This window comes from Diabrotica virgifera, chromosome 4, assembly GCF_917563875.1.
Source record: "Diabrotica virgifera virgifera chromosome 4, PGI_DIABVI_V3a".
Classification (NCBI taxonomy): domain Eukaryota; kingdom Metazoa; phylum Arthropoda; class Insecta; order Coleoptera; family Chrysomelidae; genus Diabrotica; species Diabrotica virgifera.
The window spans coordinates 65,902,593-65,916,031 of NC_065446.1; the positions used below are offsets into that span (position 1 = coordinate 65,902,593).

General features: G+C 35.1%; 1 protein-coding gene across 3 annotated transcripts in view; it reads right to left on the reverse strand.

Moving 5' to 3' along the window:
* Positions 1–13,439, reverse strand: part of LOC114334384 (progestin and adipoQ receptor family member 3-like) — a 119,738-nt gene that overhangs the window by 32,454 nt on the left and 73,845 nt on the right. For all 3 annotated transcript variants that reach the window (XM_050648224.1, XM_028284420.2, XM_028284419.2), the window contains one exon: positions 169–404. In XM_050648224.1, coding sequence (XP_050504181.1) covers positions 169–404 — 236 coding nt within the window. The remainder of the gene's footprint in view (positions 1–168; positions 405–13,439) is intronic.

Consider the following 13,439-nt stretch of genomic DNA (forward strand, 5'->3'; position numbering starts at 1 on the left):
GGAATCAGAGAGATAGAGCCATAAATGAGGAAGAATGGACCGACCGAAAAAGGTGGAGATCGAAATGAGGGATGCGGCAGAGGCTGTAGGACCCCCGTAGATATATATAACATAATAATGATTACCTACTCATAAATAAAGTATAATAGAGAATAGTTATATACTAACCTAGATATACATAAATTTGTTTTAAGATTCCTTCTATATCCTGTCAATATATACGGATTATGTCGTAAATATTCGGGGGCCTCTTCGTAGGGTAAGAGCTGTCTTGCTTTCTGGTAGTAAATTTCATCGTATTCATCATCGCTGTCGGAATCATCAACAATCTTTTTGCTCTCTTCTTTTTCTTCAGAGGTGGGTAGGTCTTCTAATAAGGATTGCGTGTGATCGTGTATGCCATTCTGAAATATATCAGTAAATTTGAGTGGATAATACTCTAAAAACAATGTGTTCATATCTAAACGTTTGTTCCTGTTTTTGTTTAAAAAATATGGTAAATATAAATGTTTTTTTAGTTGTGACAAACACAATGGAACGTTAAATGTATACAATGGGATTGTTCTATACAATGAGATTCAACTACTACGATCAACATCGTTCCGTTACTATTCACCTATTAATTCATCAATTCTACAATACAAAGTAAATTAAAATATATTTCGCTTATCATGTTTTTAAAAGTAGCAACGGATATTGTATCAATAATTAATTTTTGATAAACGTGTGGGCTGATTTTAATGTGTTCTTTTGATTAACCGGTTAATATAATATCATATTCATAAATTAAAAAATATTATTTATTTTTTTAAATTTCTAGAGATTAATCTGGTGTTTGACAGTGTTTTATTTCTTTGAGCAATATTCGTTTTTTTCTGCAGCCGTCCCGAAGATAAAACTTTCGGTATGATTTATTAAATCGAAAGTAACATTTTACACAACTCGTACCGAAAGTAGTTACTTTCGGGACTAATTTTTTCACTTTCCGTATACGCCAGGCAATGGAAGCAAGAATAGGATATTACCTCCGAATTCTATCCTACTGCATGGATTTTAATGAAATTTTTTTCATAGCCTCTACTTATCTCCTAATTCAAAGTATTACCATATGCCGATGTGCGCTTTTATCTTGGAGGTGGTTCCCACCCTTCTCCGGGGTGGAAAATTATTCGGTTAAAATAACCACGGAAGTAGCTATAGAACCTAATTATAAGCAAAAACCCTTTTATATATTTATTCAAAAACTCAATACTTTATGAGTCATTCGTGGTTGAAAATTGGCCATTTTCATTAACAAATGACACCTTTTCGGACGGTTTTTTGCGAATACCTTAAAAACTATGCATCTCACTAAAAAAAACTATATACAACATTTTTGTAGCTTATAAGAAAACAAAGAGATTTGTCCCTTCATAAATCTTCTAGTTGTAATACAAAAAGAGATTGGTAGGTGAGAAGAGTTTCTTTTTTTTGTGCATGCTCAAATCGGTGTATTCAACTTGAAATAACAAAGAAACGGTCGACTTTAGGTGTATAATGCTACCAATACCTTTTGTAATGCTTGAAAAGACCTTTAAAGTAAACAATATTAAATGTCGATTACATTCAAACTAAGCGAGATATGCTGCAAGAAAATTGACGACTAATGTATTTTAAGAAAAAATGAGAAGTATATTTAACCCCTCATCAACCAGAATTTAAATGAATCATTTTTCTTCTATTCCTCATTCTTCTTCTATGTTCAAAAAGTTGGACGGGTTTAAAATGAATGGTTTTTGAAAAAAATAAGTTCAAATTATATAGCGCATTTTTAAATTTTCTTAAAAATCTTTCTTTTTCTCCATGTAACTTGAAAACAATAAGAGATACAGTAATGAAAAACAAAAACAAAATTTTTACCTAAAAAGCCCTACATTGTTGTTCCATATCTTTTTTTCGTATCTCCTATTATCTTCGAATTACATGAAGAAAACGAAGATTTTTAAGAAAATTCAAAAATGCGCTCTATAATTTGATCTTACTTTTTACATTTTACTTACATTTTAAACCCGTCCAACTTTTTGAACATAGAAATAACACTATAATAAAAAGTATTGTAGAAAGAAAACTTCCCATTTTTTCTTAAAATACATTAATCATCAATATTTCGCAGCATATCTCGCTTAAGTTGAATGTAATCGACATTTAATATTGTTTACTTTAAAGGTCTTTTCAATCATTACAAAAGGTATTGGTAGCATTATACACCTAAAGTCGACCGTTTCTCTGTTATTTCAATTTGAATACACCGATTTGAGCATGCACCAAAAACAAATTCTCACCTACCCTATCTCTTTTTGTGTTATAACTAGAAAATTTGTGAAGGAACGAGTCTCTTTGTTTTTTTATAAGCTACAAAAATATTTTATACAGTTTTTTTCGTTAGATGCATAGTTTTTAAGGTATTCGTAAAAAATCGTCCGAAAAGGTGTCGTTTTTCAATGAAAATGGCCAATTTTCAACCACAAATAACTCAAAATGTATTGAGTTTTAAAAAAAAAATTATAGAACAGTTTTTGCTAATAATTAGGTTCTCAAGACACTTCCGTGGTTATTTTAACAAAAAAAATTCCCACGCCCGAGAAGCGGTGGGAACCACCCCCAAGATAAAAGCACACGTCGGCATGGGGTAGACTTTGTTTCCTGATCTATTCCCTACTTATAATGTACTATTTTAAATGGGAAATAAGCCACAATTTTACCAAAAAAATGAATTTATTAACGTTTCGACGCCCAAGTCGGGTGTCGTTGTCAAAATACAAAATAATACTAAATAAACAAAAATGTTGTTGCTTAGTAAAAAATTCTTCTAATAATTTATTTAATCTGACTCATTTATATCTGACAACCAAATGCAACGATGGCAGTAAAATTCTTGCGCTAGAGATTCCATAGTAAATCACGAAGGAAAACCAGGAAAAAACCTCGTGATACTATCCCGACATCGTAAGTATTTGAGCTTACATTTAGTTTACTCTCAAAACTAATACCAAATTCTGACTTTAATGTATATATGCTATTTTAAATTATAAATAATATTAATAATACATAGATATTATATAAATAATACTGAAATATAAAATAGGTACTAACTCGATACGTTAATGACGTACTAATCGTGGCATTTTCTTTCTATTGACTTCCTCTTTTAGTATGGGTAACCACATCCTACTGCATTCTACCGAGGAATTTGCGACACAATTGTTTTCATTTAGCATAATTAGAGCCGCTTCTTTTATTTTTCTCTTTTTACTATCTGTTTCTTTCAGGACTATACTTGAATCTCTCCACTGAACTCTATGTTCATTATCCCATGCGTGTTGACATATTTGAGATCTATCAAATTCTCTATTTTTAATATAAGACTGATGTTCACTTATTCTAACGTCTAATGGTCTTGATGTTTCACCTAAATAAAATTGTTCGCATTCACAAGGTATTTTATAAATACAATTCTTTGTGCTTTCTTGTTCATTGTTAGGTTTAGTTTTAGATAGAATAGATCTCAATGTGTTTGTTGTTTTGAATGTTGTTGAAATGTTGAATTTATTTCCTATTGTTTTAAGTTTCTCGGATAGTCCTTTTATATATGGTATTGATAATTTCCTCGTATTATTTCTTGTGGATGTTATGGGATCCCAAATTCAAAACAACACACACATTGAGATCTATCTAAAACTAAACCTAACAATGAACAAGAAAGAACAAAGAATTGTATTTATAAAATACCTTGTGAATGCGAACAATTTTATTTAGGTGAAACATCAATACCATTAGACGTTAGAATAAGTGAAGATCAGTCTTATATTAAAAATAGAGAATTTGATAGATCTCAAATATGTCAACACGCATGGGATAATGAACATAGAGTTCAGTGGAGAGATTCAAGTGTAGTCCTGAAAGAAACAGATAGTAAAAAGATAAAAATAAAAGAAGCGGCTCTAATTATGCTAAATGAAAACAATTGTGTCGCAAATTCCTCGGTAGAATGCAGTAGGATGTGGTTACCCATACTAAAAGAGGAAGTCAATAGAAAGAAAATGCCACGATTAGTAAGTCATTAACGTATCGAGTTAGTACATATTTTATATTTTAGTATTATTTATATAATATCTATGTATTATTAATATTATTTATAATTTAAAAAAGCATATATACCTACAATAAAGTCAGAATTTGGTATTAGTTTTGAGAGTAAACTAAATGTAAGCCCAAATACTTACGATGTCGGGATAGTATCACGAGGTTTTTTCCTGGTTTTCCCTCGTGATTTACTATTGAATCTCTAGCGCGAGAATTTTACTGCCATCGTTGCATTTGGTTGTCTTTTTAAAGACAGATCACATGCTATGATTTTTTGTGGCGGATATTCTTGAGTTGGGGTTGATTTCATGTAATCGAATGAACTATCTTTTAGTAAAGTCGTCCCAGGAACGCAACTCATCAATATTGGCAATATCATTTTAAAGTCTTCTACTTTAAAATGCATAATACATGCCTGAATTGCCGATATAAATGAGTCAGATTAAAAAATTATTAGAAGAATTTTTTACTAAGCAACAACATTTTTGTTTCGCAGAACTCGTAGGATTCCAGGACTCGCCTAGGCTGCACATGGATTCGCTCCCGGCTTCAGGTAGGAAGACCTACCCCTTCGGTCATAACTTAACTTTCGGGTATGAGTTTCGGAGCGAACTCGTGTACAATAAAAGTGGTTTTATAGGGGTTGGGAGCGAACCCATGTGCGCCGCTCGCCTACGGCTCGCCCTGGAAACTTCCTACTCGTCTCGTAAAATGTCACTTTCGGAACTTGTACGTTCCGAACGTTGTTCGGAACGTAAATTACTATTACAATTTGTAGGTTGCTAACCTTGAAAATCACCCTCGATACTTTATCCCCGCTTACCAGCTGTGCTAATCACACAGCTACTCGATCCACCCCACAATTACTCCAGGCATTAAACACAGCACTATTAACAATCAAATTGATAACAAACATACTAAGGACCGGTACTTTATGTCTCGATTAAATCGGGACCTCTTTAGGGTCTCTTGCGTTGTAATAAATGCAATTATAATTATTATTATACTTATTTATAATTATAATAATAATTGTAATTGTGGAAATTCAAATACGAAGACAATGGAGAATGCAAAGTACCCAGACGATACCGATTATTATGTCTACTACTGGAGTCATTCCGAAGACCCTCCTCGAAAGCATAAAAAAGCTGGGTCTTAATGAACATCTTTATAAGACCATGCAGAAAGCTGTACTACTCGCGACGGCCAGAAGTGTACGAAAATTTTTGGGAGATACACCTACATACCAAGTCACCTAAGGCTCGATAACACGGAAAGAGTCCCACCAGTGCAATCCTTTTGATACCGTAGGTATCTGGGATGAGTCAATTTTCCCCTTAGAGGGAGTGTGAGCCGTATGGCTAAATCTGGATTGTAATTGCATTTATTACAACGCAAGAGACCCTAAAGAGGTCCCGATTAACCCCGATTAACTAACCGAGGTTTAATCGAGACATAAAGTACCAGCCCTAAATCAAATTAAGATAAACTAAGTACTAGTAGAAGAAACAAAGTTTTAGGTCTGGAAGATCATGTACCGACGCTACCTTTATAATGAGGAAAGTGCAAAAGAAATTATTAGAATACAACAAACCGGCATATTTATGTTTCGTGGACCTTAAGAATGCATTTGACAGGATAAATTAAAGGACATTATCCACTTATTGTACGCAAGGGAGATACTTCTAGGAGTAATCAAAACGATCAAAAATATCTATCAGGAAAACACAATAAAAGTAAAAGCAGAGGAAGAACTAACTAACCTAATTGAAATAATTGAATGGGATAAGACAGGTGGATTCCCTGAATCATCTATTGTTTAACCAGATCATGGATGAAATAATAAAAAAGTAAGTAACTAAAAAAGGATACCAAATGGGTGAAAAACAACTTAAAATAATCTGCGATGCAGACGACGCAATAGTAATTCAAAGTGAATATGATTTAGTACAACGTATGCTCCACCAATTTAATATAACCGTCACAAAATTTAACTGTTAATCTTCCCACAAAAGACATAGCATTGTTATAACAGCAAATCTATCAAGATAAAAATTAAAGCTGATGGTTCAGATAATAAAATAATTGATGAAGTTTAAATACCTAAGCATCACACTATCTTGGTACGGAAAGCTCGAAACAGAAGTGGAATAGAGCGAACAGATGCACGTGTAACCTGAATAAAACAACAGGTAGAAATAAAAATATCGGAAAAGAAATGAAAGGCAGAATTTACAAAACAGTTCTTCTTCTACGGCACTACAGCCCAAATTGAGCCTTGGCCTCCTTTATTTTTTGCCTCCACCCTTGCTTGTCTGTGGCTGCTCTTCTCCATACACGGACTCCTAAAAGGGCTTGTGCGTCGCTGTTTACTGTGTCTTCCCAGCGCTTTCTTGGCTTTCCAACTGGTCTCTTTCCCTGCATTCTAGCATTCAGTGCTCTTTTGGTAGCCTATCCTCTCCCATTCTTATCACATGTCCGGCCCATTGCAATCTTTGTATTTTAATGAAGTCTGACAGGGGTGCTTCCTTATAAAGTTGATAAAGTTCGTTGTTGTATCCACTTCTGAAGATTCCGTTTTCCCTCACAGGTCCTAGTATTATCCTCAGTACTTTCCTTTCGAATGTGTCGAGTTTGTTTTTGGATGTTTCTTTCAGGACCCAGGCTTCACTGCCATAGCATGTTATTGGTCGAATTAAAGTTTTATAGATTCTCATCTTTGTATTTCGGTGGACACGTTTAAACCGAAATATATGGGAGAGGGTAAAATAAGCTCTGTTTGCCTGCGTTATTCTCTTCCGTATTTCTCCATCTTCTGATCCGTCTTCATATATTTCTACTCCCCGGTATGTAAACTTTCCAACCATTTCAATGTCATGTTCATGTATAATGTTTTTGTGGGACTATATTTCTTCTCGTCTGAGTATTATTTTTGTTTTTTCTGTGTTCATTTCCAGACCTAGCAATTTTGTTTGTGTTTTTAAATCTGTGTATGTTTCCTGTGCTCCTGTTGATGTTCTACTCATAATATTAATATTATCGGCATAAGCGAACCGTTCGGTTGGTCAGTAGGTTTCCTCGTCCAGTTTGCATTTGCCTAACCGCATACTCCAGTGCCAGGTTAAACAATGTTGGGGCCAGCCCATCTCCCTGCTTTAGTCCCTGCGAAATTTTGAAAATGTCTGTCGGTGGTTTTGTATTCGTTCACATGCCTGAGTTTTATCCATTGTGGCTTTAATGAGTCTTATTAGCTTGTGTGATATTGCCAATTCAGCCAATATATAGTATAGTTTGTTCCTTTTGGCAGAGTCGTATGCCCGTTTACAGTCTACAAATACGTTGTGAACATCAATATCGTGTTCCCATGATTTGCTTAAGATCTATTTGACTGTAAATATTTGATCCAGTGTCGATCTTCCCCGTCGGAAGCCCGTCTGATACTCTCCAATAATATTTTCTGCTAGTGGTTGGAGCTGCTGGTTTATAATATACGTGAGGACTTTATATGCTGTACATAGTAGAGAGATCTGTATAAGGTAGGTGACCACAACTGTATAAGGTAGGTGGCGACCACCTAGCAAGTCACATCCACGCGCTCATCAAAGACATATGACAAGAAGAGAAAATACCCAACGACTGGAAGAAAAGTATAGTATGCCCGATCTATAAAAAAGGAGACAAACTCCAGTGCAAAACAAAACAGTTATCAGACCAATAATAATGACAAACGCTGCAGAAACACGACCTGCCACAAAGAGGACAAAATGAATACTAAGTAGAAACAGAAGAGATGAAAACTCTTAGAAAAATCGATGGTAAGATACAATGGGACAGCGGTAGAGGTACTTACAGATATACGACGGAGATGCAAGGTTGAGAACAACAAGGACTAGGTAAGAAATAGAAAAGTAGAATGGAACGATCATACAGTGCGGTGGAATAAGTGTTGCCCCCCCCCTATTAACTTGTTTATTTTAAGAATATAAGCAAAACGCTCGGAGAGGTCGATTTTTAAACTAACCATAGTATATTATAGCATCAACGTTTCGAACTTTACGCGATCCCTCTTCAGTTGACAGGCATAAGTTTGATTTTTTTAAATGGGAAAATACATCATGTGGCACCTCATTTAAAAGCTCTTAAAATACTGATTTCAAAAATGTATAATACTTTAATCCTGTTTGAGAGCGTAGGCGCAAAATTTCGGTGGAACTCTTTTTAAACGCATTTATTTTTTTCGAATTCTGAGAAAACTATTAAGTATTTTTGAAAAATTTAAACGCAGAATCAAAGACTAGATTATTGCCGAGGGCTGACAGTCCCTTAGAATAAACAAAAAGTTTCTTTTGAATGTTGTTCTGAAGCTATTTTCTTGTGGCATTTTTATAATCAAGTATATTCAAATGGGAAATAAGCCACAATTTTACCTAAAAATGATTTTATTAACGTTTCGACGCCCAAGTCGGGTGTCGTTGTCAAAATACAAAATAATGTTTATTTATTTTGAATGATATATTTGAAATTAAAAATCACACTAAATGTTCTCTTTTTTTCACCACTGTGACTTATTAAAATAAACATTATAGGAGTTCTCAGGGACTTTGGACCATCGAGAATACTGTAATATTTCATTCTGCGTTTAAATTTTTCAAAAATATTTATTAGTTTTTTCAGGATTCGAAAAAAATGATTGCATTTAGAAAGAATTCGACCGAAATTTTGCGCCTACGCTCTCAAACAGGATTAAAGTATTATACATTTTTGAAATCAGTATCTTAAGAGCTTTTAAATGGGGTGTCACATGATGTACTTTCCTATTTAAAAAAATCAAAGTTATGCCTTCCACCTGAAGAGGAATCGCGTAAAGTTCGAAACGTTGATGCTATAATATACTATGGTTAGTTTAAAAATCGACCTGTCCGAGCATTTTATTTATATTCTTAAAATAAACAAGTTAATAGGGGGGGGGCAACACTTATTCCACCGCACGGGCAGTGCCTATCTCGGCCCAAGACACAGGTAGATCTTTTAAAAATGTCCCAAGTCGGCGTAAAGATTAAAACTGCCCGATATAAAATATACCAGCTCGGCTCATGGAATATGAATTGGTACGATCAAATAATTTTAAATATCGATGGAAAAAAGTACATTTATAGAATACCTTTATTAAATAGATATATAACTCTACAAGTTATAGGAAATAGATATAGATATTGGCTTCTAATAGGTTTTCTGATTCTGTATCATGATTATGATTATTGTTTATACCAGTTGTAATTCGATTCTTATTCTCTTCAATCGTTTTGATGAAAGCTTTGCAATTATATATCCTTTACACATCTCCACTTTATTTCACCTGAAGCTAATTATCGTTTTTGTTCTTTAAATTTATAACGTTCACAAACTAATAACAATTTTCCTCTTTGACTAAACATTTCACTTATACTGGGCTTTAAAGATGATGAAGCTAAATTAGGTATAATTTCAATATAAAAACGTAATTGCTTTTGACTGCATGAGCAGTGGCGTAGCAGATACTCAGTCAATATGTCTCAAACATCTAACCAAGCTTCATCCTATGTATCCGTAGCGAAATCGATTCCACGGCCAACATTTCCAACCAAGAGAAACTGTTTCTTAAATTTGCAAAGAACCCAAAATTTCTGTACACTATTGAAGGAAAGGGTATCGAGGGTAGGGTTGTTTTTCTATGTTAATAAGAAATTTTTCCTAATCTATAATTCCAAGATAAAATTATTATTATACCTACTAATGGGGTACTAATACCTACCTGTTAAACTTCGAGCCGACTTGGGGGTTTTTAAAATGTACCTGGGGTATCATAAAGGACTAAAGGATTATAGTGAGCCGAGATGGGAATACCCCCACCGCACTGTATATGCCGAATGACAACAAATAGAGTAGTAAGGACGGCGAGAGACTGTTCCCCAATAGGAAGACGATCAGTGGGCAGATCATCAAAACAATGGAACGACAACTTACCAGAGGCACATTTAAAAACAGATAGAGTCATATCTACACAATAAGAAGAATCTGATGAGTTTGGGCTTTATTGTTCACAAATATGCATTCGATCATGTAACGCATGATAGCAGGGCCTATTTTACCACTAGGCTCGTGAGGCACATGCCTTGGGCCCGCATTTTAATAGAGCTCGGAAAGATCAGCAAAAAATTTTTTATTGCAATAACAAAATAAATTTTCAAAATTCTTCACTCAACTATCACAAGTACCTGAGCTACACATAACTCATCAAATTGACATGGTATATGCTTTACTCAATCGTAGAATTAGAAATAGACTTCCGAGAGATCAAATTAAATCTTTTACTGATCTTATTGAAAAATCAAGAGCGATTAAAGATAGTTTTGAAGAAAAGCCTAAAGATAAAGGTATATACTGGTTGGAAACAAACCCTCTGGAAATAATGACAGCAAATCTACCAGATCAAGACCAAAATGTCAGTTTTGTAATAATTTTGGGCATGTGCAAGAAAATTGTCGTAAATTTGCTGCAACTCAACAAAGAAGTCAATCCAGCACTTCTCAAGTTTCAAATGGATCTAGAGTTATATGCTATGGATGCAGAGCACCTGGTTATATAAGGTCCCAATGTCGTACTTGTCGCAGTTCGAGCAATCAGCCCACCTCTCCAAATTCAGCTACTACCACTCACACTTCAAGTCTAGATGTGCTTTACACAGAATGTATGTGCAGTATCCCTCATGTCTAGACCGTTGATCGAAGTTAGTATTGTTGGAAGACATGGGTTAGTACCTATAATATATCGATTCTGGCGCTAGAAATACAATTGCAGGTAAACTTTTATTTAAACATTTTTGTTCAATAAATTTACCCTACGAAGAGACCAAACTAAATATGACTTTAGCAGACGGACATGTACGCCAAGTACAGGCTAGAATTTATAATGCTATTGTAGATCTACGAGGTAGGAAAATTCCCACTACTTTCCTTGCAATACCTGAGCATGAAAATAATAAAAAAGTCTTTGGTATAGATTTTATTTCAGATGTTCAAATGGTATTAAATATACCTAAATGGCAGTGGTTCTTTGAGCATGATCCCTTACAAACTTTTGTTTTTTTTAAGGAGCAGATCCAAGATACCTCGTGCAATTTCTCAGACAGAACTACAACTTGAGCCTACCGATAGTAAAAATTTAAATCCCAATGAAAGATTTCAATTGGAGCAGTTAATTCAAACACATTCTTCAGTTTTTGAAAAGAGTAAAGAACAAACCCCATATGCTGAACATAGTATCCAGTTGACAGATGATAATCCGATTTTCCAACCGCCTTATCGTCTTGCACCTGCTCAGAAGGAAATTCTGTGTTCTTTACTAGACGAACTCCTACAAGATGGAATCATCGAAGAATGTGAGTCACCTTATACATTCCCAGTGGTTTTAATTTCAAAACCTGGTGGAAAAATGAGACTTTGTGTTGATTATAGGCGTTTGAACAATATTACTGTACCTATTCAATACCCATTACCTAGAATTGATGATTTACTTCATTCTACTGCCAAGGCCGTTTTCATTACCACGTAAGATTTAAGAAGTGGATATCACCAGATACCAATGAAGAAGGAAGACAGAGATAAAACATCATTTATCACTCCTTTTGGTACATATAGGTATAATGCTATGCCCTTTAGATTAAGGACAGCACCAGCTACATTTCAGCGTCTTATGGAACGTTTCAAATCAGGCTTACCGCATATCTCTATGCTTGCTTATTTGGATGACCTCATAATTGAAAGGCATCTCAAAGATTTGGATGAGGTTCTTAGAAGACTAAAAATTTTTAAACTTCACGTTAATCGTGCCAAATGTGTTTTCAGCACCGATGCTGATAAGGTAAAATATCGTGGACATATTGTTAATCAGGATGGTTTCACCCCCTGCCCAGACAAGATAGCTGCTATTAAGGACATGCGTGTTCCACAAAATATAAAACAGGTCCTTAGCTTTCTACAGACCTGCTCTTGGTTCCGAAGATTTGTGCCAAATTTTGCAAAAATTTCCAGACCTTTAAGCCAACTTACTCGCAAGAGATCTACTTGGGAATGGGGTCCCTCCCAAGAAAATGCCTTCACCAAATTAAAACGGCTATTGACTCACTCCCCTATACTGTGTCAGGCTGACCATACTAAACCATTTATCATTAGAACTGATGCTAGTTCATATGCCTTAGGAGCAGCTTTACTCCAGGGGAGGGTCCTGAAGAAAGACCAATAGAATATGCAAGTTGTTTGCTCACTGATGCACAGAAGAATTATCATACCACAGAGCGTGAGGCTCTAGCAGTGGTATGGGCTTTTTCGAAATTTCGTGGAAACATATAGTCATCCCCTATCATTGTTAAGAGTGATCACCAGCCTTTACGCTGGCTTATGTCATTACAGTCCCCATCAGGAAGACTTGCTAGATGGGCTTTTTCATTACAAGCATATGATTTAGAAATTTAATATGTACCAGGAAAACAAAATTCCTTAGCAGATACTCTATCTCGGCCTATTTGTCATGAAATTGACAAGGAGGATTCATGTAATATTTGTTTTGTAACTGTTAACTTGCCTACAGCTGAAGCTGGAGAAATTAGAGAAAAACTGTTATCTGACACAGATGTGGCCTCTATCATCAAGTCTTTTGAGACTCCTGAGAGTAGTGCTGTTGAAATAAAAAGATGGAGTGAGAGAGAATATGTTATGATGAATGGTATCCTATATCGTTATTCGCCTGACCATGATGGAGAGGAAGCTCAGCAAGTTGTGCCATCATGTTACATCAAAGAAGTATTACAAGAAAATCACGATTCACCTCTCGCCGGCCATTACGGTGTAGAGCGCACCTTACAGAAACTTAAACCACGCTACTTTTGGATAGGTATGCGCAAAGATGTAACTGATTATGTGTCAAAATGTATCGAGTGCCAAAGATACAAAGCAACTAATCTGAAACCTGCTGGATTACTTCAAACCCCAATTCAAAGTCAGCGCTTTGAAACTATTGCTATTGACCTTTTTGGTCCATTACCAGAGACACCAACTGGAGAAAGATGGATTTTTATTGTTGAAGACACCTCCACTAGATGGACGGAAATGTTTCCACTTAAGGATGTGACTGCTGAATCCTGCGCCTGATGCCTCATTGATGAGATTATATTACGATTTGGAACTCCCAGGAAAGTTATCAGCGATAATGGAGTACAGTTCGTCAGTGATGTCATGCAACATGTAGCTGAAGCTTTAGGATTTAGTAAGAGTCTAATTCCT